We start from the raw sequence: 27,690 nt of genomic DNA, 5'->3' as shown, positions 1-27,690 counted from the left end.
ATGCCCGGGATACGCTGCCCAAGGTGCGACAGGAGGACGCTGACACTGCGGTGTCTGTTTCGACATCTCCGTGCTCAACATGGGCATGAAAGTCCCATCCCCTTGTCCCATCCTACAGTTGGCAATACAAAAAAGCAACTGGGTCTGTGGACTGGGAAACTGTATGAGGACCTTCCCACGATATGCTACCTACCGGAAACACGTAACCCGGGCACATGGAAGCTTGCTAGAAGAGGACGGCAGAAGGCTATCCCAGGAGCTACCAGCACGTACGGCTGAAGAAGCTACCAGTCCAGACGCAAGCAGGGAAGCCGCCCCTAGCCCGGATGCCAGCAGGTCGGAGGACCTCGAGCACGCCCAAGAAGGTACAGAGCAAGTCCAGGAAGACGATGTTAGACAGCTAGCTCTGCTTCTCCTCAGATGGAGAGCAGGTAGACGTGTGCCAGAATCCACAGTGGATGAAATTACGAGCGATATCATAGCGTATATCCAGGGCTTGGTGGAACACAGGCCTGTAGGCGACCTCGAGGAGAGATTAACATCTCTTGTGACACATGATCTGCAGCCTCTGAAGACCAGGCGTGGCAGGGAACAATACTGGAAGAACACCTTGCCATTTATCGAGCCCAGAACTGTTACCCTTGGTCGTAACGAAGGTGGAAAGGTGGACAAATTCCACTATGTTCCCATACGCGATGTGCTAAAGCACGTACTGGATCCCTCATATCTGCACGAAGGACAGCAGGCTTCAAATGCACCAGATGGTTACTTTTCCAGCATCTTCGATGGAGCAGCATTTAGTGAACATCGATATTTCCGTGGCGACAACTCTAAGATTTGCATACAATTATACAGCGACGAATTCGAGGTCTGCGACCCGCTCGGGAGCAAGAGAGGAAAACATAAGCTGATGGCAGTGTACTTCTCTGTCCTGAACCTGCCGCAGAAATCAAGGTCGTCCCTCTCAAGCACTCACCTCGCACTCCTTGTAAAAGACAAACATGTGGGAGTTTATGGTCTCGAGAAGATTCTTGCCCCATTGATAGAAGACATTTCCCTTCTTGAGAGAGAAGGAATTGAGCTTGAGGGTGAAGTATTCAAAGGCACGGTGTTTGTAGTCACTGGAGATAACCTCTCACAACACAGACTGGGAGGGTTCAAATGTAGCTTTACCCACGGCCGGATATGTAGGTTTTGCTTGGCCCTGCGACATGAAATTGACACGAAACACCTTGAAACAGACTTCGCCCTCCGTACGCCAGGTGGGCATCAGCACCATCTGAGCATGTTGAATGCTGTTGTGCCCACAGTCTCACTTTACGGTGTAAAAGAACAATGCTCGCTCACATTCTCCGGATTTGACCCAACGGAACACCTTCCACCTGACGTGATGCACAACGTTCATGAGGGGATCCTTCCATTCGCAATGAAGCATATCCTTTCTAGCCTTATTTCCTCCGGCCTGTTCTCGCTTGATGACCTCAACAAGGAAGTCGTTCGTTTTGACTATGCTCCTTATGATCAGAAGAACAAACCAGAACAGCTATCCAGAGAATTTGTATTTTCAAAGGGAAATATGAAAGGGAGAGCAAGTCAAGTGTTTTGCGTTTTCCGCCATCTCCCGTTCTACGTAGGACAGCGCGTTCCATCTGACAACCCCGTCTGGAAGTTGTACACTTTGTTGAGAGAAGTGGTTGACGTCATCATGAGCAGAGTGATCCCTGTGCCTCACATACCATACTTGCAGCGTCTAATTCATTTTTTCCTGATTGACTTTCACAGCCTTTTCCCTTCGGCACGGGTTCCTTGCAAGTTTCATTATTTAGTGCATTACCTGTCATTTATTTACAAGTTCGGTCCTCTCGTTAATCTCTGGGCTATGCGCTTCGAAGCGAAGCACCAGTATGTTAAAGACATTGCCCGCAAATGCCGGAACTTCAAAAATATTACGCTGACCCTCTCCACAAAGCACCAGTTCCTCCAAATGTACACCTTTTCACAGAGCAATAGTCAATGCGAACTGCGCACTGCAGGCTGCAAGCCATGCCTCTCTGAGCATGTGCCAGATGTCTTGCTAGCGTACATGAACAGTCAAAACATTGTTTGTGAGAACATCTTTGCCGTGAACTCTGCCACCATTGATGGAATCGTGCTGCTTAGAGGCAGCGTGCTTGTGCTTCAGGCTAGTGGTGACGAACTTCCTGTGTTCGCGCAGCTGTGTGACATTTATGCTGCGAACCGCGTCTTACTGGGGGTTGCACAGAAGCTGGACACAGTCGAATTTGACGCGCATTTTCATATGTACACAGTCAGCGTTACTGCGCAGTATGAGGTTATTAGCAATTTTCAAGACTTTCGTAACGAACACCTATTTGTCCAGAGAATAGGAATCAGGCGTGTTATTAATGCACGTCACGCTCTTTGTTAAGCAGTGAAAGTAATCTTACCTGCTGCATTGATTCTGTCTATAACCAAGTCACTTCAACGTCCTGTATCTAGAGCGTATTCTAAGAACATGGAGCCAATTTGCCTTGTTTTACTTTGTCCCAGGAAATACAGCACCGACCTCAATATATGTTGGTAGTTGCAATTGATAACTGCGAGACACAGAGTAGCCGATTTTGTTCCGAGGCTTCCTTGAATGTCGTTTGATTGATCGTTTGCCACTTAAGATTCTGTATTAAGTTCTGTATCTTGTACTTAGCTAAGCAAGGACGAGGTTGAAATAAAGTTGTGCTATGCATTGTTATTACGCTGACTGTAGCCTCTTTATCAGGTGTAACGGTGTAGAACGGGTGTGAACCATAAGGTACACCTCCTTAACACTCTTGTGTTTCCCCAAAGGTGTTATACGGGTGTAGGTAAGGTGTAAACCTCAGATTACACCCTCTTTACACTGGAATAGGTGTGAGACAATCCACATTTCCTCTTAGCGCATAGCTTGGGTGTAACGTAGGCGTAGGTTGGGTGTAATGCGGTAACTACCCTTTTCACACCAGTATAGGTGTAAAAGGATTTAGTGTGTGCGCATCCTGCCACTGAAGACGGAACGTCCTGCCGGAATGAAAAAGGCGATTATTTTTCAAGGAGGTGCCTACACGCATCTTTTGCAATAGAGGAGGGGAATCCTACAACAAAACCATCAAGGAGTACCACGGACGAAAGGAGGTGGACCAGTATTCCACGTTTTCTCTTAAAATCGAAGCTTCACAAGCTGAACGAGTCATAAGGACGTTGCGCAACAGAATATTCCATTATTTCAGGGTAACCGGAAAATACCACCTTGTTTCCGCGCTTCCCAACATCGTGTGCGAGTACGACACCACCAAGAACAGAAGCACTGAAAACGAATTGGAACTGTTCAATAAAACAAACGGGAAGTCCATAGTACCCTCCGTGAAAAAGGAGCTCAAAGTCGAGGATAAAGTGAGGGTCCTACTGCACTGAAAAGGTTTTCAGGAGAGCTCGTTAGGGAGTCGGTCGCCTCATATTTTCACCATCTCCCGCCTGAGAGACACCTCTCATCCTGTCGTGCATCTTGAAAGTTACCAGGGTAAGGAAGTGGACGGACCTTTTTACCCCCGACGGTCCTTTCTGCTCGTCGCAACACGCGACACCAGTCAGCCCTTGCGAGTAACCACTGTGTTGAGAAAGAAGAGACTGAACGGTCAGAATTGTTCCTAATTTCGCTGATTCGATACGACAAAGAATATGACAGTTGGCTTCCGAGCAGCGACGTGGTCAAGAATGGGAAATGACTTCCACCTCCTCTCCAACTCCAGCATGCACAAGTTTCCCCCAAAAAAACTGAATGCCTTCACGGCAGCTTTGGATTGTCCGCTTCAGCTTTGGGATCCCTATCAAGTCCGCCTGATGGATATCAGCATAAGCAAAGATTTTCTAAATATCGGATACGAAGTGCAAGATGCGAAAATCGAGATTTCTTTCGGAACGGTCAAAACCGAGAGGTATTTTGACGTCAACTCGGATCTGGAAACGGATCTGGGGAAAGCCCTTTCAGAATGTAGCATTTCGTCTTACCGATAAACCGGAAAGCCGTGCAATTGGACCCTCGTCTCGCAGGGCAGCAGGCACTCGACACGTCGCTCACATCGCGCGATGAGGGTCGTGTGGTGAACGTTGACCCTTACAAAATGAACGAACGCGAAGCCACCCCTATCTTATTGGAGGACACTACACCCATTTCTTTTAGCGACCTTAGAATTCAGAAACCACGTCCCTACGTAACACGCTGTGGAAACCCGTGTTTCTACAACCTCGGGGCGTCAGCCCGGCCGTTCCGTCGCCGAGGAAGACACAGCAAGCATAAAGTGCAATCGACAAACAACAAACGTTTATTGCGTATCTTTTCGTACACTCCGAAGCAGCCCTGTCTTCTGTCCACGAAAGAATCCCCCGATACTTCCTATGCCCGCGTTTTTATGTCCTTGACACGCCCCCCCCCCCGAGCATACAGTCTGCAGCACAGATCGCGTGTTTCGCCATCTCGTAGCGCTCAAAGCAACCGGCACCCAACCCATGCTCAAAATGTCCACCAACTGTGAAATTAAATCTGTCCGATGAGTCGGGCGGAAGAGGGATCACAGGTATTCGTCATGGGCGAAGTCCAGAAGGACGTCTTCGACCGGGGGACCGGATGAGCAGGAGTGGGGTCCATCAGGAGGTCAGATTGCAGCCTCTGCATGGTGTCGAGAGCCGCTGACAAGTCCTTGTACCATGGCTGGGAGGCCGTCTGGATCCTGGCCCGATCAAGTGTGCCTCGGCGGTGCGTCCGGCGATGAATTTCCGGGACCCGACACGCCGGGCACAGGATGCATCTTCTTCCGATAGTGGGAGGGGCGAAGGGTGAGTGGGCGTTTAGGTAGCGGTCGGCGAGGAGCCCTCGTTGATCATCCGAACGTAGAGGCCGTGGTTGGGCGGCGGGACCTGGAACCCCAATCGGTAGGCCGTCCCTCCGACACGACCATCTTCGTTGCGACGGATCGCCTGGTGACTGTCGAGGGCCCGCCAGGTTTCCTGGGAGGGCCTGAAAAGTGACCGGCAATTGAGGGACGAGGGTCCGCAGGCCTCGAGTAGTAGGTACTGGACTCTCATAGTGCACAACGCCCAACTGGCCTGAACACGATTTAATTAGCAATTAGAGCTAATTGGGACCCCCCACATTAATCAGCACCCTCCAGGGAGCCACCACACTAATTGGGGAAAGTCTAACTCGTGTCCAGACCAGCTGAGCGTTGTGCACTATGAGAGTCCATAAAAAATAAAAAAATAGATAGAGAGATAGTGGAGAGAAGGAGTTTAGTTGAAGATCAACGACGCCATCTTGAAGAAAGCGGCCCGGAAAGGCCGCTGACCGTCGCTGGGCGACGGAGCACAGAAGCAGGTTGCAAAGCATCGCAGCTATGACCACCAGTTCCGGACATCCTGTGACGTCAGCTGTGACGTCATCATGACATGTCTGGGCAGGTTAGGACAGCTCTGGGCATGCAAGGAGAAAAACACTCGTAATACAGAGGATGGGAAAGCAAGAGTATGCAAACCATCAATAGCTAACAACAAAAAGAATTAGTTACACAACAAATGAGCCCACCAGAACAGGAGCGCAGAACCATGCGACTGCTCCATCCGAGAGGCAGGCAGAAACTGACTCGTAATGCTTTTTTGTCCTGTATAAAGCCCCGCAGCTGCATCCCCTAGCGGTTACTTTCTCAACTAATCTCACAACAAAATTATTAAGAATCACGCCAGCGCTACAACCGTTCCCAAGGCAGAAGAAGATAGAAAATGGTGGGGATGCCCGGACAACAGCAACCAGCACCCGACGTGCACTGGCACGAAAATCGCAAACAAAGCGGGAACAAAGTTGGCGAAAGCATTAGTTACACAACAAATCACCTCACCACAGCAGGAGCGCAGACCGATGCGACTGCTCTCCGTGACAGCCCGCCAGAAACTGAGCGAGCGCAGGGAGCGCACGTCTCCTTTCCGCGACAGCCGGAGAGAAACTGACTGGGGCGCCGCTCCGCGGCCGCTACGCATACGCGCTCCTAGCGCCCTCTGGGGCGACCACCTCCGAGAGGCTAAGAGTGAAGAGCATTCCTGCGCCCCCTGCTGGCCGTTCTCATTGGTCGTGACGTCATCCTATTGTCTCAGGGCTACCCTGTTTTTTTCCACTAATGCTCCTTTGGTCAATCTACAATGAAGCCACAGTATGACGTCATCATGCACCTGCGTGGCTCAAGGACGCGTACGCTCTAGACAGGGGACCTATTATTTATTGAATCACTATCCCATGATTATTTCCTTTATTCTTCTATAACGATTGAATAGGAAACTATTGCAGAAGAGCACCATGCATGAAAGCTGATCGTAGGAATTCCAAAGTCTTACTAAATGAGACTTGCAAAAGAACAAAATATCCTAACACGTAACTCCATCAACGGCAAATAAGAGGATTAGGTACTCAACAAATCAACAAAGAGTACGGGTAAACAGGAGCGCAGAACTCAGGGCAGCACTATCGTCAAGACAACAATGTTCCTTGTCAAAAAATAAAAAATAAAAAACGTCAACACAGGAAAGCATGCATATCGGGGCATGTCAGGACAAATTCGTACGACTGCTGGGCAACAGAGGAAAACAAACACTTGAACAGAGTGAAAAAGACACTCACCATCATTTTTCCCGTTCACAGCATTCCCTCATTGTAAATCCGCTCGTCACAAAATCCACCTGCATCGTCGAACACCATTTACCAGTGACGAACCACACATCCGCACCCCATCAGAGGCAGACAGAACCCCACCGAAGCTACGCTCTTCCACTGACGGCCAACGCCAGGAGCAGAATTTGTGTGTCGAGACCCGTCAGTGTCCAAGAGAGAAGTGAAACCTTGCGCCCCCTGCAGGCCGTTCTCATTGGTCGTGACGTCATCCTATTGTATCAGGGCTACACAGTTTTTTTCCACTAATGCTCCTCTAGACAAGGTCAACCTGAAACAATAGTCTCTCGGTATGCGGTCATCATGCAGGTGCGTGGCTCAAGGACGCGTACGCTCTAGACAGGGGACATATTATTTATTGAATCACTATCCCTAGATTATTTCCTTTATTCTACTATAATGATTGCGTAGGGAACTATTGCAGAAAAACACCATAGACAAGAGGAGATTGTAGCATTTCATTCGCAAAGTCTTACTGTACAGGAAAAAAAATGGTTCAGCAAGACATAAAGTCACACACCTGTCCCCCTCGCGGTTACTCTCTGAACTAAATGAATCGCAAAATTATTAAGAATTGCTCTACTCCCATTCAAGGCAGCACTATCGTCAAGAATATGCCTTGTACAAAAGGAAAAAAACTACATGCAGAAGGAAAGCATGTCAGAACAAGCCCAGGCATGTCAGCACATGTTTGTCAGACAAGGGAGGAAAAAGCGAAAAGAAACAAAGAAGGAAACCAGCATCAAACTATTTCTTCTTATTCAAAAACAGTGCTCATCATAAATCTGCCCAGGACAATACACACTATTTTTCTATTGCCACACTTTTTTCCAATAACGGTCAATGCATTGCTACAGACTGCGTGACGTCATCACATCCTGTCTGAAGAAGAAGACACCGGCAAAGACTCCTATTATTTATTGAATCGCAAGATTATTTCCTTTGTCCTACTCTTAATGACATTGATTCTCTCATTAAAATTCAACAAAAAAGCACCCCGCATATTAACGATTTTCACCCCAAAGGCTCATCATGGTCATTAGAATTACGGTAAACTGCCACTGCTCTTTTAAAATAATAAGTGAGACCACTCAACATCACCTCCAGGCTTATGTAATACATGACGCTTTCTATGCTCATACATTCGTTGTCTGAGGCTACACCTGCGAGCAAAAAAGGCGCGGAAGCCGGGTGGGCAAAGTTCCATTCGCGCATTGCGAGCAAAAAGGCGCGAAAGCCCAAGACAGAACGCCTTTACGGGAACACGATAGCATTCCTATACTATATTAATGATTATTGCATTGCAGTTTAGAAAAACTACAACTAAACTATAATTTTAGGAGCCCAACTTTCTATGGAAACTATAATTGCCCTATTACTTGGATCGCTACTAATGAAGCGATCCAATTTTTTCTCTCTTCCCATTTCAGCCTTGTCATGCAGGGAAGCAGACTCATATCCAAAATAATTAATTTACACTGAGGGTGCCGTGCTTCAGGAATTCCTATCCTGCGCTCAGATGCAAGCATTTCTTCACGGATACCTTTAACAGCTGACTTCCTCAACATATCGAACACCCAACAAAATCAAACAAACAATCAGAGAAACCCTCTTCTCAGCTGCACCATGCGACTTTCTTCTGCGTAAAATCGGTGATTTGAAGAAGAGAGCAGCGAAAAATTGCGCGCGCTTGTGCTCGACCTGAAGCATATGCCAATAAACCAAGAAAAAGGCACTCATGTCTGGTATCTGATAGTGCCACATACACAGACGCATTGCCCTTGCGTAAAGAAAGCACAGGACACGGATACACAAATTTCCTTAGGTGAGCAGGGAAAAGGCTTAAGACCACAGGTCACGACACATCGCCACGCGGCTAGCACAACATGACACCAACAAGATACTAGCAGCGGGAAGAACTGCAACACTGCTAAACAAGTCCAGACATGCCACGATGGCGTCACAAATCAGGAAGAAAAAAAAAGCACACGCACGCACGCACAGAAGACAACGCATTAAACACACGGAGCGCTCAGGGATAATCGTAGCGTCACCGCACATCGCTACGAAGCTAAACGTCTAACACAAGACGACACCAACAAGATATTAGCGAAGGGTAAAAATTGCAACACTACCGAACAAGTCCAGACATGCGACATCGCATACAAAACACTGCTCATCGGGGAAAAGGCCTAAGCCTGCGGCGGATCATCATAGAGCGTACACAACTTCATTTTTTTCTATTTTGCGTAAACTAAACGCGGTCTGCTTGGAAAACGACGTACAAATTTTCTTAAGGAGCAGAGAAATATTTCTACTCCGTGCTCAGATACCAGCATTTCTGCTCAAAAACCTGCAAAATTAAACACTGCTTACTTCGTCAAGATATCGAACAAAATCAAACAAACAGCCCCACTTCCACTGGTAGAACACTATTCAGATTTTACGCAAGAGGCTTTCTTCTACATAAAAAGTAGAGAAAATAAGAAAAGAGCAGCGAAATATTACACGCACATTTGCTTGACTTAAAAACCTGAAGCATATGCCAATAAACCAAGAAAAAGACACTCATGTCTGGTATCTGATAGTGCCACATACACAGACGCATTGCCCTTGCGTAAAGAAAGCACAGGACAGAGATACACAAATTTCCTTAGGTGAGCAGGGAAAAGGCTGAAGACCTCAGGTCACCACACATCGCCACGCGGCTAGCACAACATGACAGCAACAAGATACTAGCAGCGGGAAGAACTGCAACACTGCTAAACAAGTCCAGACATGCCACGATGACGTCACAAATCAGGAGAAAAAAAAGCACACGCATGCACGCACAGAGGACAACGCATTAAACACACGGGGCGCTCAGGAATAATCGTAGCGTTACCGCACATCGCTACGAAGCTCAACGTCTAACACAAGACGACGACAACAAGATATTAGCGAAGGGTAAAAATTGCAACACTACCGAACAAGTCCAGACATGCGACATCGCATACAAAACACTGCTCATCGGGGAAAAGGCATAAGCCTGCGGCGGATCATCATAGAGCGTACACAACTTCATTTTTTCTATTTTGCGTAAACTAAACGCGGTCTGCTTGGAAAACGACGTACAAATTTTCTTAAGGAGCAGAGAAATATTTCTACTCCGTGCTCAGATACCAGCACTTCTGTTCATTTTAGCGGGAATGCTGGCGCTTGTGCTCCATTATTCGAAATTTTCGAATATTCGAATTTCTCGATTATCAAATTTTCGAATACGAATAGGGTTCGAATATCAACAATATTCGAACAATATTCGAAATTTCGAATATTCGCACACCTCTAGTGAATACTGACACTCAACGATATATAACAAAAAACAAACAAATTCCATTCTCATGAACTCTCCTCTGCCGAGCGGCTTTCTCCTGCTTTACCTGGATGCTGACTTTTTCCCCCCTCACCTACATTCTGAGTAAAAACAGTGACAGAAGAAAAGAACCGCGAAAAATTACACGCATTTGTGTCACAGGACAGGGATACACAAATTTCCTTAAGTGAGCAGGGAAAAGGCTTAAGTCGGTACCGCTCAGGAATAATCGGAGAATCACCGCGTATCGCTACGCGGCTAGCGCTTGAACAGCGCTACGAACGTGACAGATACATACTAACAAACAAACAAACAAACAACAGCAGGACCGGCGTCGGGCACTCATAAAATACCCTGGCCAAAACAAAGACTTCGCCAGGTTCGCGAGCCAATTCCATTAAAAACGCTCGTCCTATCCTACAGATAGCAATGCAAACGCGACTGCCCTTATTTTTTAAACCACTATTTCACGCAATAGTACATAAATGTATCACTCGTGCCACACGAAAAGGCAAACACTTACTTGTCAAGTGGGTTCCCAGCGCGTGCGCGCGCGCACACACACAGGCACACACACACACACACACACTAACATTTTCACACTCACAAACACAAAGTCTATTTTCACAACCACATAAATCCATATTATTCCTCAGGTCAATAATTATCCTGCCATCGTCAAAAGACGGCACAGACATGTATGCTTACGCAAGACAATCGGTCCTCGTTCCGGATGTAATAGGATATCGTCACTCGGCCGGCGCGAACCAATAAAGAAAGAAAGGAATGCATGTTCGCTATACGAAGAAAACGGTGCCGTGCTTCTACGCAGCGATCATTATACAGACGCGTAAATGTGAACATCATTCGCTACACACTGTAGCTCTCATCATTTTTAAACCAAACCGTGTTCATAGGTCTTCACTAAATAGGTGAGCCGATAATGACTCCAAATAAAATAAAATAAAATAATCATTCCAGCATCGCTGGCTGCAAGCTTGGGTACCCAACAGAGCAGCGCGCTCCTATCAGCACGCCTTGGGCTGACCTTACACACCCGAAGCCTTTTCTGAATGCATTCTGCCGGCGCTGGAATAAAAGATTTATCGCGAGGGTACTACGATGTCAGCTCTGTTGCTGTTTAAGTGATAAAACAGTGCGCTTACTCGGGCAATCGCGCGCGTCCAAACCGCGGGAACGGGTCCGCGTTGCGCTCGCGCCGCGGGGAATCGCACGCGTCGCGAGTCCAAACCGCGAGACCGGGCCCGCGCGCGCGCTTCGCGGTTCGGGCGCACTGTTTTATCACTTAAACAGCAACAGAGCTGACATCGGCGATACGCGGTGATTCTCCGATTATTCCTGAGCGGTACCGACTTAAGCCTTTTCCCTGCTCACTTAAGGAAATTTGTGTATCCCTGTCCTGTGACACAAATGCGTGTAATTTTTCGCGGTTCTTTTCTTCTGTCACTTTTTTTACTCAGAATGTAGGTGAGGGGGGAAAAAGTCAGCATCCAGGTAAAGCAGGAGAAAGCCGCTCGGCAGAGGAGAGTTCATGAGAATGGAATTTGTTTGTTTTTTGTTATATATCGTTGAGTGTCAGTATTCACTAGAGGTGTGCGAATATTCGAAATTTCGAATATTGTTCGAATATTGTTGATATTCAAACCCTATTCGTATTCGAAAATTTGATAATCGAGAAATTCGAATATTCGAAAATTTCGAATAATGGAGCACAAGCGCCAGCATTCCCGCTAAAATGAACAGAAGTGCTGGTATCTGAGCACGGAGTAGAAATATTTCTCTGCTCCTTAAGAAAATTTGTACGTCGTTTTCCAAGCAGACCGCGTTTAGTTTACGCAAAATAGAAAAAATGAAGTTGTGTACGCTCTATGATGATCCGCCGCAGGCTTATGCCTTTTCCCCGATGAGCAGTGTTTTGTATGCGATGTCGCATGTCTGGACTTGTTCGGTAGTGTTGCAATTTTTACCCTTCGCTAATATCTTGTTGTCGTCGTCTTGTGTTAGACGTTGAGCTTCGTAGCGATGTGCGGTAACGCTACGATTATTCCTGAGCGCCCCGTGTGTTTAATGCGTTGTCCTCTGTGCGTGCATGCGTGTGCTTTTTTTTCTCCTGATTTGTGACGTCATCGTGGCATGTCTGGACTTGTTTAGCAGTGTTGCAGTTCTTCCCGCTGCTAGTATCTTGTTGCTGTCATGTTGTGCTAGCCGCGTGGCGATGTGTGGTGACCTGAGGTCTTCAGCCTTTTCCCTGCTCACCTAAGGAAATTTGTGTATCTCTGTCCTGTGCTTTCTTTACGCAAGGGCAATGCGTCTGTGTATGTGGCACTATCAGATACCAGACATGAGTGTCTTTTTCTTGATTTATTGGCATATGCTTCAGGTTTTTAAGTCAAGCAAATGTGCGTGTAATATTTCGCTGCTCTTTTCTTATTTTCTCTACTTTTTATGTAGAAGAAAGCCTCCTGCGTAAAAGCTGAATAGTGTTCTACCAGTGGAAGTGGGGCTGTTTGTTTGATTTTGTCCGATATCTTGACGAAGTAAGCAGTGTTTAATTTTGCAGGTTTTTGAGCAGAAATGCTGGTATCTGAGCACGGAGTAGAAATATTTCTCTGCTCCTTAAGAAAATTTGTACGTCGTTTTCCAAGCAGACCGCGTTTAGTTTACGCAAAATAGAAAAAAATGAAGTTGTGTACGCTCTATGATGATCCGCCGCAGGCTTAGGCCTTTTCCCCGATGAGCAGTGTTTTGTATGCGATGTCGCATGTCTGGACTTGTTCGGTAGTGTTGCAATTTTTACCCTTCGCTAATATCTTGTTGGTGTCGTCTTGTGTTAGACGTTTAGCTTCGTAGCGATGTGCGGTGACGCTACGATTATTCCTGAGCGCTCCGTGTGTTTAATGCGTTGTCTTCTGTGCGTGCGTGCGTGTGCTTTTTTTTTCTTCCTGATTTGTGACGCCATCGTGGCATGTCTGGACTTGTTTAGCAGTGTTGCAGTTCTTCCCGCTGCTAGTATCTTGTTGGTGTCATGTTGTGCTAGCCGCGTGGCGATGTGTCGTGACCTGTGGTCTTAAGCCTTTTCCCTGCTCACCTAAGGAAATTTGTGTATCCGTGTCCTGTGCTTTCTTTACGCAAGGGCAATGCGTCTGTGTATGTGGCACTATCAGATACCAGACATGAGTGCCTTTTTCTTGGTTTATTGGCATATGCTTCAGGTCGAGCACAAGCGCGCGCAATTTTTCGCTGCTCTCTTCTTCAAATCACCGATTTTACGCAGAAGAAAGTCGCATGGTGCAGCTGAGAAGAGGGTTTCTCTGATTGTTTGTTTGATTTTGTTGGGTGTTCGATATGTTGAGGAAGTCAGCTGTTAAAGGTATCCGTGAAGAAATGCTTGCATCTGAGCGCAGGATAGGAATTCCTGAAGCACGGCACCCTCAGTGTAAATTAATTATTTTGGATATGAGTCTGCTTCCCTGCATGACAAGGCTGAAATGGGAAGAGAGAAAAAATTGGATCGCTTCATTAGTAGCGATCCAAGTAATAGGGCAATTATAGTTTCCATAGAAAGTTGGGCTCCTAAAATTATAGTTTAGTTGTAGTTTTTCTAAACTGCAATGCAATAATCATTAATATAGTATAGGAATGCTATCGTGTTCCCGTAAAGGCGTTCTGTCTTGGGCTTTCGCGCCTTTTTGCTCGCAATGCGCGAATGGAACTTTGCCCACCCGGCTTCCGCGCCTTTTTTGCTCGCAAGTGTAGCCTCAGACAACGAATGTATGAGCATAGAAAGCGTCATGTATTACATAAGCCTGGAGGTGATGTTGAGTGGTCTCACTTATTATTTTAAAAGAGCAGTGGCAGTTTACTGTAATTCTAATGACCATGATGAGCCTTTGGGGTGAAAATCGTTAATATGCGGGGTGCTTTTTTGTTGAATTTTAATGAGAGAATCAATGTCATTAAGAGTAGGACAAAGGAAATAATCTTGCGATTCAATAACTAATAGGAGTCTTTGCCGGTGTCTTCTTCTTCAGACAGGATGTGATGACGTCACGCAGTCTGTAGCAATGCATTGACCGTTATTGGAAAAAAGTGTGGCAATAGAAAAATAGTGTGTATTGTCCTGGGCAGATTTATGATGAGCACTGTTTTTGAATAAGAAGAAATAGTTTGATGCTGGTTTCCTTCTTTGTTTCTTTTCGCTTTTTCCTCCCTTGTCTGACAAACATGTGCTGACATGCCTGGGCTTGTTCTGACATGCTTTCCTTCTGCATGTAGTTTTTTTCCTTTTGTACAAGGCATATTCTTGACGATAGTGCTGCCTTGAATGGGAGTAGAGCAATTCTTAATAATTTTGCGATTCATTTAGTTCAGAGAGTAACCGCGAGGGGGACAGGTGTGTGACTTTATGTCTTGCTGAACCATTTTTTTTCCTGTACAGTAAGACTTTGGGAATGAAATGCTACAATCTCCTCTTGTCTATGGTGTTTTTCTGCAATAGTTCCCTACGCAATCATTATAGTAGAATAAAGGAAATAATCTAGGGATAGTGATTCAATAAATAATATGTCCCCTGTCTAGAGCGTACGCGTCCTTGAGCCACGCACCTGCATGATGACCGCATACCGAGAGACTATTGTTTCAGGTTGACCTTGTCTAGAGGAGCATTAGTGGAAAAAAACTGTGTAGCCCTGATACAATAGGATGACGTCACGACCAATGAGAACGGCCTGCAGGGGGCGCAAGGTTTCACTTCTCTCTTGGACACTGACGGGTCTCGACACACAAATTCTGCTCCTGGCGTTGGCCGTCAGTGGAAGAGCATAGCTTCGGTGGGGTTCTGTCTGCCTCTGATGGGGTGCGGATGTGTGGTTCGTCACTGGTAAATGGTGTTCGACGATGCAGGTGGATTTTGTGACGAGCGGATTTACAATGAGGGAATGCTGTGAACGGGAAAAATGATGGTGAGTGTCTTTTTCACTCTGTTCAAGTGTTTGTTTTCCTCTGTTGCCCAGCAGTCGTACGAATTTGTCCTGACATGCCCCGATATGCATGCTTTCCTGTGTTGACGTTTTTTATTTTTTATTTTTTGACAAGGAACATTGTTGTCTTGACGATAGTGCTGCCCTGAGTTCTGCGCTCCTGTTTACCCGTACTCTTTGTTGATTTGTTGAGTACCTAGTCCTCTTATTTGCCGTTGATGGAGTTACGTGTTAGGATATTTTGTTCTTTTGCAAGTCTCATTTAGTAAGACTTTGGAATTCCTACGATCAGCTTTCATGCATGGTGCTCTTCTGCAATAGTTTCCTATTCAATCGTTATAGAAGAATAAAGGAAATAATCATGGGATAGTGATTCAATAAATAATAGGTCCCCTGTCTAGAGCGTACGCGTCCTTGAGCCACGCAGGTGCATGATGACGTCATACTGTGGCTTCATTGTAGATTGACCAAAGGAGCATTAGTGGAAAAAAACAGGGTAGCCCTGAGACAATAGGATGACGTCACGACCAATGAGAACGGCCAGCAGGGGGCGCAGGAATGCTCTTCACTCTTAGCCTCTCGGAGGTGGTCGCCCCAGAGGGCGCTAGGAGCGCGTATGCGTAGCGGCCGCGGAGCGGCGCCCCAGTCAGTTTCTCTCCGGCTGTCGCGGAAAGGAGACGTGCGCTCCCTGCGCTCGCTCAGTTTCTGGCGGGCTGTCACGGAGAGCAGTCGCATCGGTCTGCGCTCCTGCTGTGGTGAGGTGATTTGTTGTGTAACTAATGCTTTCGCCAACTTTGTTCCCGCTTTGTTTGCGATTTTCGTGCCAGTGCACGTCGGGTGCTGGTTGCTGTTGTCCGGGCATCCCCACCATTTTCTATCTTCTTCTGCCTTGGGAACGGTTGTAGCGCTGGCGTGATTCTTAATAATTTTGTTGTGAGATTAGTTGAGAAAGTAACCGCTAGGGGATGCAGCTGCGGGGCTTTATACAGGACAAAAAAGCATTACGAGTCAGTTTCTGCCTGCCTCTCGGATGGAGCAGTCGCATGGTTCTGCGCTCCTGTTCTGGTGGGCTCATTTGTTGTGTAACTAATTCTTTTTGTTGTTAGCTATTGATGGTTTGCATACTCTTGCTTTCCCATCCTCTGTATTACGAGTGTTTTTCTCCTTGCATGCCCAGAGCTGTCCTAACCTGCCCAGACATGTCATGATGACGTCACAGCTGACGTCACAGGATGTCCGGAACTGGTGGTCATAGCTGCGATGCTTTGCAACCTGCTTCTGTGCTCCGTCGCCCAGCGACGGTCAGCGGCCTTTCCGGGCCGCTTTCTTCAAGATGGCGTCGTTGATCTTCAACTAAACTCCTTCTCTCCACTATCTCTCTATCTATTTTTTTATTTTTTATGGACTCTCATAGTGCACAACGCTCAGCTGGTCTGGACACGAGTTAGACTTTCCCCAATTAGTGTGGTGGCTCCCTGGAGGGTGCTGATTAATGTGGGGGGTCCCAATTAGCTCTAATTGCTAATTAAATCGTGTTCAGGCCAGTTGGGCGTTGTGCACTATGAGAGTCCAGTACCTACTACTGCCTCGTACGTTGAGAAATCTGCGAAGAAAGCAAAGGGGAATCCGGCGAGAAAGCAATTTCAAACCGCGAGAACCTGAAAAGGCTCTCGCCCAGAAGATTATAGCAGAAGACTGCGAAATGGACTGCGAAACACGCTAAGAAAGATCAACAATCCAAGAGCTCTAGGATTTAGCGACTAAGGAAAATTGCGGCTAGGCGTGCGCGCCTGCGGGGTCTTCACCCTTGGGGTCTCGGAGGTGGTATGGTATCTTCAGGTCCGATATGTGTACTGGGCCAGTTCTTATTTATATATTCCGAGAACTGTTTGTTGTTTAACAAATTTATTGTTCAACCAGGTTTCCAGTACTATTAATACCCCCGAGACTGAGGGACACAAACTAACGACACCAGCTCGCCTGCTTCATTGCTACCTTATACGGTTGTGTTGCATAAGCTTGAAGTCACCAGTTGAGGTACCTGGAAAGAAGCAAAAAGCCCCAGTAGTCACGTAACGTGCCCTTTATTTTGTAATTAAAAAACGAGAAGTGATTGGTACTATTTCAAATAAACTGATTTTTGGTCTTCTGGCATAAATCTCCCTTCTTTGTAAAAGAACACTTCCATTTGCCACCTGGACGGCGCCCTCAGCTGTGCAGGCTCCACCGATGACGTGGATCCACTTGTATATGTGTCAAGGATGAGGGCATCAAATAGCTGAGATGACAGCATTTAGTTCAAATAGTACCATAACTAAAATACGTAATGCCTAATAACTGAAACACTTGCATATACACATTATATGCTACACATGCATAATGTTCATGCATATGCAAACACAGGATGTATTCTATTTTACACTGTCACACAAGTGCATTGGCACGAATGTTTCCAGCGAGTAAGGGCTGAAGTAGCTGCACAGGCTTTACAGGATGCCCAGAGCATGTTCAACTGGTTGAACTGGCATGGTTATGGTTGGTGAGGTTATTTTTGGTAATGTAAAACAAAGTACAGAGTTGTAGCAGCAACAAAAAGTCCTGACGACATTGTGCATCAAACATAGATTTCTTTATTTTAGAGGTGAACTACAAAGCACTTGCCCTGGCATGTTGCCCTGGTCAAAGACTTTAGCTGCTGTACACTAGGGGCACCCTGGTTTGAGAGAAGAAAATGAATAACGCAGTATGTAACTCCTGTTCCGGTGAATGTAAATAGATGTAGTAATCCACCTGAGTAATGATTATGAGATAACGAACAAAAGTGTGAACTCTTAAAAGCATCCTATCTTATTCAGGCGTAAACAAGAAAATGCCACGCTCAATATCATATTTGTGCATATGACGAAGCAAACTGAAATCAAATAAAAAAAACTTATGAACAACACACAGAGCCCGCAAGGTAGGCAAGACAATGTTACAAAGAGGAATCTGGAAGGAGTCTGCACAACATTGGTCTGCTCTGAATAGTGGGTTGCAGTGATCGTGCTCTGTCACTTCGGGGGTTTCAGGCTCCGCTGTGGAAGTTACCTGTAAACATGAACATGAAAGCACATGAGTGAAGAGAAAAGAACCGATAGATATGTTCAATATATTACATTACATTAAAGGTCAGCTATGCCGATATCCCAAATAGTCGAAACGGTTGTGATATTCTGAAAGCCCACATCCAGCTCTCCCCAAAATGCACCTTCATTCTCTCAGTTCGGTACAGTACCATGTCAAAAAAATAGATAATTCATTCCGAAACACACATGGGCGCAGCCATTTTTATGACGTAGATGCACCCGAACGGGCATTGTGACGTGTACGCGCCTTCGTACTTGTCAGTGGATTTCAGCTACGGCTTCTCGTGGCTTCACGTATATCTGTGCTTGAAGATGGCGGACAGCCGGGTTCCACCGTTCCGCGATAAGTAAACAGTGCAGCAGCTGCGAACTCATTCGCGAACCAACCTCTGTGCGATGTTGTGACTGGAATTCGTCGTTTGTGTTTTGTGAGCATGTAACAATTTGTATCAAGTCGCGTCTGCGTTAGCCCCTTTACAGCACTTGCCCATTGTAGAGACTGACGTTTCGACAGCCGTGTTAGCAAGAAAATGCCGACAGCGTTTTATTCCTGCAGGAAAAAATTGTGCTATATATTTGAGAAACCGCATACTGCTATGGGACAAGTTTTACGTACGATTTATCAATGTGCAACAGCGTCGACGATGGTATGTAACGACGAGAGACGTAAAACGAAATACAAATCACATTTTAAACTTTTTGTGGGATTCTGTGCATTTTCTAGAAGCAATCTTTGAATCGCACCCCCACGCTGCATTGTGTGGCACGCTACAAACTACTGCTTTTTATGTCTAACATCTGGATATTGTTTGTAATGAACACCGTCGCACAAAAACATGCACACGAAAGCTCCAGTAGCCATGTGGTTGCACACTATGCAGACGCAAAAGAAGTACCAGAGCACATATTGCCACTTAGAAATTGTGTTTTTAGAAATGTGGTGTCTGAAGAGTTAGAGCATAACATATATACTAGAAATCAGGTGCACCTTATCCTTCTGTAGAGTGCTCTTTCAATTCACAACTCAGCACATGGGGTGTAAAAGTGTTAGAGGCAATTATGTGACTTGTCGTCCCGGGTGACATCACTGGCCATCCTCGGAATTAATTCCGTACTCAGGAATTATTGTACAAATCACTTTGTATGTAGGACATGATAAGCAATATGTAAGTTGCAACCTTGTCTGCAGCATTCTCGATGGCCTCTTACCTTTACAGTTTCAGACACGTTACCAAACCATTTAAAAAGGACACACTTACAGGGGCCGTGTAATTTGAGTTTTTAATTTATAAAAATATAAGTATACAATATGAAATTTATATAAAATAAAAATAACATTTATAAAAAGAATTTATAAAAAAATAAATGAAAAGGCTTCATGGAAGCAATCCATTAGCATACCCATTGCACATGAAGCACAATTATATATGCTTGGACATCATCTAATTAATCTTCTGAACCATATGTGTGGCTGCATACGAAATTTTTTATGTGCATGCTCTACCTTCCTATTCCTTCATGTGCACACGAACAACAGTGAATATATGTGAAGTGGCAAAAAGCAATGCTAGACTCTACCATCATTGGCCCCTTTAACTTTTCCACATTTATTTCCGGTCAACAGGGAATATCTCACTAGAAAAGAAGACATTTGTGCATTGTTTGGCAAGCAAATAAATATATTTATTTACATTTTCCATCAATCAACAATGTTGTGACCTGGTGCAAATATTAATGTCAACAAGGAAAGTACTTACAAATTATTCCTATGTGCTCAAATGCAGATATGACAATTCTGTTTTTGTACCTCAGCACAGTACAGTTTCAAAATTAACAAACTGCACAGCATCAGCAATCTTAAAGTAGCTCAAGAGGGGAGTCACATAAAGCTCCAATAATAGACTGTGCAAACAAAGCTAAAAAAAACAAAGTACTTCAAAAAAAAATCTGAATAATTGGTTGTCGTTGTGATATGTACTACTATACACAGTTCATGAATGGAACATGCTACCTCATTGCCTTTCCTCCATGTGAGCACTAGCACAGGCAGCTTTTTAGGTCGCTCTTTTCTGTGTTTGCAATAGCAAGCATGGCCATAGTGAAACACAAGTAGCCAAGGACAGGATGAGACATCTGCAATGCGACTGCTATCTCTCAACTGATATATTTATTAGCAGACTCTGGAATATACACATATATGCTGCTAAGCAAATGAGAAGTTAACCAATAGAATAACAGACAAGAAAAAAGGGTTATATATCTTCCCCTCTCCTCATTCTATTTCACAGGCAGCCCTAGTATCATCCGGAGTGTGTCCGTGCGTTCCCTTTGAGATAACGTATCTCAGACAGAAGCAAATCCAACAGCAGACTGCTTACACGTGCAACTGTCTTGTGTTTCTCTAACCACTTGTTATTTAACCGCTGCCTTGAGCTGTGTGTTCTGGAAATTTATGCAGCATCCAGAATCCCTGCAATGTGTTGCCGTGTTTCTCGAGGGCATCAAAAGTCTGTCCTTGGCTGCCTGTGTTTCACTATATCTCTCAGATACAAACTACCCCATTTCAACACAGTAGAAAACACAGATTTGTAAATAGCATCTGTTGATTGCACTGTACATACCCCTCATATAAAGGATCATAGTGGATACTACATCTCGTGCGATAATGTCAGGAATACAAAAAAACTAGATTTGAAACCACTCTTACGTCGTAGTAGTAGTATTTGTGTGAAGCTACGCAATTCCTGTCCTGCAAATAATTTAAACGATATGTTTCATCTGCCAGCGTGATGATCCCCTGAAAAGTAATTCACACTTGGCGGGAACTACCGGTTCTGAAACCTATCCCTGACATGTGTAGCCATCAGGGAGGAAACCCAAGGGCTGCGGTGGAAAAGACAAACACACACGGGCTATGTTCTCAATGTGTGTCAGCCGCTCTGGCTACTAAGAAGAACATGTTCCAAATTAATATAACATGGCTTGACATCATATGCCGGCGAAAGCTAACCAATAAAATTAGTAGTTAAATGTACAATACGTAAACACTTTCCATAACATGACAGTTCCCTTTCTGCATTTATGCGCTACCATTCAACCCACATAAACAGTGTACTGAATTTTTTTATAGCATTACACGTCGTTTGACAGAACTTGAACAAGATTACATAGCACACGATCGAAGTAGAGTGAACATAATGTGCAGAAAAAATGGCTAGGAAGCAAGTGAGCTGGTGAAGATGACGCATATGTAAAACCCCGTGACTAGGGAACACAAAGGGACGTGTTTGTCCCTTCGTGTTCCTAGTCTTGGGGTTTTACATCATGCATAATGTGCAGCCTTCCATTCACGCTTAATGGCCGTGGCAGTAATGCATGAAGGCCACTGCTAAGTTGTGTTGAGAAACACCACTTTATGTTTGCCATGTCTAAATGAAACGTACCTGACCTGATCCAAATTAACCGTTCTGAGTCTGGAACACACAAAGAGAAAAACGCAACACACGCCACAACATTAACAGATAGACAAATGAGCTGTGGCGAGCTCCACCTTGGGACAAAGTCAACAAGTAATGCACCAAAAGTCAATGAGCGCCTGAAATGTAACATTTCTGACTGGTAGCAGGACGGTCCACGTTCAATTCCTGGTGCTAGCACTGACTGGCTTTTTCATGAATTATTTGTTGAAGTTTCGATGTACTTGAGAACCATTCGTCAACCATTGTATCCTCATGAGATGATGAGGGTTTGTCATCTCAAAGAGATTCCCTTTCTGCCATGTGTCCTTATGGATGCTCATCACTGCAGAAAAAAAGAAAGAAAAAGCATTTAATGACAAGAAATGGATAGTCGTATTTACTGTATAATGATTGTGCACAACAGAAAGAAGACTTTCGCACAGAAGGCTGTACTTCTTGAGGTCTAACATCAAGTTACAAAATTCCAGAATATATGACATGTTGTAAGGTAGAGAATAAGTAGAGTTATAGAGTTGTCGAGTTGAGTTGAGGGGGGAGTTGTACCCCCTTTTTATTTTATTATATATGATTGTGTAATTATTTTATGTCTGTAGCAACCCTCGCTCTCTACATTACAACATGTTTTATATATTCCGGGATTTTGTAACTTCATGTTAGACATTAACAAGAGCAGCCTTGTGCACGAACGTCTCGTCTCATTAAAATTTAGATGCTCTCAACAGTCCTCTTTCTGTTGTGAATCTCTATCGCAGCATACCTGCACATTGCTGTTCTACGTACTGTGACTTTGCAGTAAGAGTATGGACCTTAGGTAAAAAGACTACACAGCACTCCTCAGGTATTTTTGCCTATCAAACAGTATGTATGTATGCAGTATGCACACAGTATTTGTGCACCAGACCCACTAAAAATGTAGTGAATGTGGCATTGCCCACGGTAATGCACCAAGTTCAACACAATTATTGTAGAATCCAGGTATTTTAGCTTACAAGCCAGTACCAGATCCAGTGTGAAGTTGTGAAAAATAAATAGTTTCGATTTTTCTAAGCTCTCAGAACACAGACAGTGAATTAATAAGAGTAGACAATGTTAACATGAATTCTGGGCTATTCTTCAATTAAAGGTTCACAGATAGTAAAGGCACCTTCCTCAATGGACGTTGATGACACTGAAAATTCTAAAACGTTATCAGAGGCGACATCAGCTTCTGTGTGTCAAAGGATTGAATGTCCAACAGTAATCCAACTAACAGTAACGAAAATGTGCAAAAGACAAATTAACTGAACTAATGTAACGTACCTTCTATATCAGACAGTGAAGCTTGTAACAGCCCATCCACAGGAACCAGTGTCCAGACAGCAAAAGTGCTTGAACTGGGAGATAGCAGCTAATCGGAATGGCGACCTTTGTTTTCCACCCTGAAAGCACAGGTTGTAACTTTGAGGGCAGATTTAAAAGTGGTGTCAAGATGTCTGCATGCGAGTGCACATGAAAAGTTGAACATAGGTGAATACTCAAATTATAACATCACACTGTCGTACCTGTTGGTGGAGGTAGACTGCAACTAACGTGCCAGCAATTTCTTCATGCACCAGATGCAAGCCAGATCATGCTTCATTTCCGCCATCAGCGTGCACCTGTGACAATTCAGAAGTTAGATTATCAATACTATTGTGTTGTTAATCGTGGTTATATCAGAGTAAGCGCAGTAGGACAGCTGCACAATCGATTATTAGGCTTGCTATATTTTGTATCTGAACCTCGACTTACCTTTTTTGCTCTCGTTTTTTGCCTTGATCCTCCGTGGCACGTTCAAAATGTTGTGCGTCGGGCACCTCAGATTTTCATCCGACGATTTCGTGCCGATATTCCAAATTGCCTCTGGAGTCGCGCGTAACCTATGATAACATTCGTTGACGAAATCCTTGCAGTGGAAATTAGCAGGCACCACTGTCAGCCAAGAGCTTCGCACTGCTTGGTCTTTTAGCAGCTTATAAAAGGTAACACTTGAATGCTCCGATGAATTGTTCTAACAGCGTAGCACGTAGCACCGTCGCATCTTCGACAACTTCGCCGTGGCATATCGCTCCAGCCCATAAAAGGCAAGGTCAGAACAAGGAAGTGCACTTTCCAAATGACGCCGTGCCAAAAAAAAATATTCACATGCTTTGTTTCCGGCTTAGCAATAACATAACAGCTGTTCGCTTATGTACGATGCACAGAGGACGAAACGAAAGAAGCCAAGCGGCCAAGCCAAGAGTGCATGCCAAGCCAAAGACAGATAAACCAGATAAACCGAGAGCAGTGACGTCGGTGCGCCCGTGCGCAGGGTTTGCCGACGGTCTGACGGCCGGGCGTGGGAACTAAAAAAACTGTTTTCTAAAAAACTACGAACAGTTGGAGCAAGATATTTCGCACACATATTCAGTGTTAGGTAATGAACACACAGCGCGAGTATCGCTCAGTTCTGCGGCACTTCAAAATCGGCATATCTGACCTTTAAAGTGTGGTTTCTACGATCATGCTAAACGAAGTCTGTTCTTATCAACAGTGTACCACCTGAGTTTAGTGACTAGATTTGGGAGTAGGAGGAGGAGGAGGAGTGTCGTTGGGAGGAACCCGAGAGGTCTGCCTGCCTGATTAGGCGGCATGTTTCTCGGGAAGGGAAAGGTGGTGGAGAGGAGGAGAGGAAAGGGTGAAGTGGAAGACCGAGCGGAATTCGCTCGGGGGGAGGATAGCTGCGTCCATGGGCCGACTTCAGGGGAACTGTGCCGGCATACGCCTATTACACATCTGAGGGAAACCCAGGAAAAACCCCAGACGGCACAGCCGGCCCGCGGATTCGAACAGCGGACCTCCCAGTCTCCAAGCGCACGCGTTACCGCTGCGCCACCGGAGCTGGTCCCTAGATTTGGGAACTTCTATTTTTTCGTTCTTTTACTCTCTCTCTCTTGTGTGCCGTTATCGGCCGCAAGACTCCAAGTCACGCAGATGAGAATTAACCCATTTACGCATTCCTGAAATATGTGATAGCATTTGGACCGCACGGACTGCGAGATGTTTGTTAGCCCCAATAATGAAAAGTACTTACACCTTTGAGCCGTTTAGGTGGATGTTTTTTCCCGGTGTGGAGACGTGTTGTGATGGTGCTACACCTTGATTCAAACGACACTGAGCTCGTTATCCACAACGTTGAAGAGATTCAGCGTCCTCTTCGAAATCACAATCATTGAAATGTTCGCTACTAACACAAGCAGTCGATGGCACCCATGATACCGCACAGTCTTTCCGTTCCGGCGGTCCGATTGCTTCGTGGCATCAAAAGCTGTCCGTTTCGTCCGTGGGAAGCATATGACATTGGATGCCCGTCGAAAACCACAGGATGCGACTGCGATAGACTGCGACCATCGCGCAGAAGCAGCCGTCATGGAGATTTCCACTCCCGATTAAAGGGACTCTGACCAGAATTTGTGGGAGCTCTTTCGTACTTGCAGTCGATAAAGTGGCCAACAAGGACTCTCCATGCGAAAATTCACGCATTAGAACCCCACAGTTTCTCTAAACTCGAATTTTAAACATTCGGCTTCATTCGAGTGCAGCACGCCTGCGTCAAACCGAGAAAACATACGTTTATATAGAATATCCACCCCGGCCCACCATCAAAATGACGTGAACATGAGGGCCACTGGCAACACCCACAATTGGCTCAAACGTGTCACGTGGTCATACAATACCCTGTCAATTCACTTTATGAAATGGGATTTATATGTTAATATGCTTTTGTTACAGATTCTCAAAAAGAAAAATATACCCTGCATTTAACACATGCGGTAGGTTCTACGATTGCCTTTTCAATCTGCGTTCTGTTTATGGTTCCGTATCCGGTCAGCTGTAATGGCTGCCATATGACGAGCTCGCGAACTTGTGTGATTCCCGGCTTACCCTGCCTTTTTCGGGTCATTGGGTTGGTGTGGAGTTGTTCGCCATATTTTTAACGTTTCACCTATCATTGCAGCGCACTGTTATTGATCTGCTGCGAAGCAACGAACCGCAACGGCAGTTACTCGCCTCAGTGAAATTCTGTCTGCTGCATATCCAAGGCTCATCGGGACCTTATGATGTACTGCAAATGCTGAAGTTGAATTCTTCATCTAAAGAAAACAAGTGTGTTCTCGTGTGGTTCTGACGGAAAAGCAGTTTCAACAAGGTTAGCACATTTATTTTTCAGTTCTAAGTCTACGCACTCAAAACCATGGAAGTGCATCCGATCATTCTCGTAGCTGTTCTGTAACACGTATGCTTTCTTACGTATCCCACAGAACCCTCCGCTTCTTGAACCCAGTTATACTTTACGTAACCCTTCTGATGGCTCCTTACTCGGCTGTGCCGCTCTGAAGCATTGAGATGACGAAAGGTCGTGGGTGCTGCACCTCTGCTTTCGAAAGATGAATCAGTCATTCCACACTGTACTTACTGGCTTTGTATCGAGTCTGACAAATCCGACAGACCTGGACTGCCTTTTTCAAGGAAGTTCGATAATGTAAGTATGTGTTATATTGGTTTCACATACCTCCACCACATATTGTGTGTGTATATCGCTGTACTTTTGATGCTATAGCATATCTAGCGTACATTGTTATTGAACACCTAGTGTGGAAAACTCGACACCAGCCACACAATGCCAACAATTGTTTCTGCCTTTTCTTCGACTGTTTATTTTTATTATAATATATTTTTAGTATAATCGTCTGATTTTTAATAGTCACAATTTTTCCATGGTTTTGACGCACTATATCCTGAGTTGCTTATGCGCCATTGAAATTGAATCATCATCATCATCTTTAACTGCCATTATTCAATTCAAGTGCCATGTTTCAGTTGGATACAATGATATGGCCAGAAATATTTTTTGCTTTCGTTCTGGATTTTCTGGACGATTTCAGAAGAATCGTCACTGGGAAGTTTGTTTTCGGAAACATTAACAGGACTAAAACCAAACCCTTTTCTTTCAGAGCATCCCTGATGCATCTGCATTTCAATTAGGATCTGCGTTACAAGAATGACGGACCACTCAACAGCGATGAACATTTGAAGGTGGAAGTGCTGGAACAAAGATGCGTTAATCTGTGTCAAAGGTGCTTTGAAAGGGCATAGGTCACAAGCTAATTTCTGCCTGCAGAAGAGGCATCAACTATGCTCCTTCTATCTATACTAACCAGCTCCACTTTTTAGGGTTCCCTGTAAACTAATGGAGCACATCATATACCAGCACTTTGTTAACCATGTTGAGTCTATCAATTTCTTTTTTAAATTCTAGCATGGCTGTAGAAAAGGGTATTTACGCATAACTAAGAAAATTCGGTCACAGCATTTTAAACTGTCTTGATTTCTGGGTCCACGTAGATGCAGTACTTTTATTTTGTAAGGGCTTTTGACAGTGTGCTTTATGCTCGCGTGTTGGCCAGACTAGCCTCATTAAAATTTGATCCTGCTACCATTAACTGGATATGCAGTTTCTTGACTAACCGCAACCGTGCCAACAATTCACTTGGCAATATCCTATCATATCGCCTGTCATACCTATCACAGGAGAGAACCTATCATATCTCCACCATGCAGCGTTTGTCACGTTACATTTGCATCACATTTTAATCTAGTGTGAAGCAAGGCCTTTAGGTGATAATTAGGTGTATAATTACACGCCCCTCCGTTATGTAGCACCACACGGTTCTTCGACCTATGACAGATAACTAAATATATTGCCAAGTAGATCGTTTACAAGGCTCATTACCCCATTTCACCACATTACTGCAAGGAATTGTTCGAGTAGTGGCCCAGGGTATGAAGCTCGCCACTGATCATTATTCAAGCAAAGTTCATCATGTAGAATCCTTTACTGAAAACACCGACTTAACATAACAATAGATAACAAAAAGAGTGAACGTTTCATCGCCTATCCGGGTGGCATCATCGCACAACAGAGAACAGTCAA

At 45.0% G+C, this 27,690-nt stretch overlaps 1 protein-coding gene and 2 long non-coding RNA genes across 3 annotated transcripts; 2 read left to right on the top strand and 1 right to left on the bottom strand.

The window, feature by feature from the left end:
• Positions 1-3,447, top strand: LOC135369124 (uncharacterized). Its single transcript, XM_064602788.1, has 3 exons — positions 1-104; positions 136-2,325; positions 3,264-3,447. Exons 1-3 carry the CDS (start codon positions 1-3, stop codon positions 3,445-3,447), a joined length of 2,478 nt encoding a protein of 825 aa, XP_064458858.1.
• An 18,372-nt stretch (positions 3,448-21,819) lies between these two features.
• Positions 21,820-23,974, bottom strand: LOC135368056 (uncharacterized). The gene is made up of 4 exons (XR_010414650.1): positions 23,469-23,974; positions 23,240-23,335; positions 22,998-23,116; positions 21,820-22,020 (listed from the first exon to the last, which is right to left on the bottom strand). It is a non-coding gene; the product is annotated as an uncharacterized LOC135368056 (long non-coding RNA).
• A 1,645-nt stretch (positions 23,975-25,619) lies between these two features.
• On the top strand, positions 25,620-27,301 carry LOC135369193 (uncharacterized). Its single transcript, XR_010414965.1, has 3 exons — positions 25,620-25,905; positions 26,018-26,238; positions 26,711-27,301. It is a non-coding gene; the product is annotated as an uncharacterized LOC135369193 (long non-coding RNA).
• The last annotated feature ends 389 nt before the right edge of the window (positions 27,302-27,690 follow it).

Source organism: Ornithodoros turicata, chromosome 9, assembly GCF_037126465.1.
Source record: "Ornithodoros turicata isolate Travis chromosome 9, ASM3712646v1, whole genome shotgun sequence".
NCBI classification, from domain to species: Eukaryota; Metazoa; Arthropoda; class Arachnida; order Ixodida; family Argasidae; genus Ornithodoros; species Ornithodoros turicata.
The sequence above is the reverse complement of the archived record's forward strand: the minus strand, read 5'-3'. Positions and strand labels throughout refer to the sequence as shown.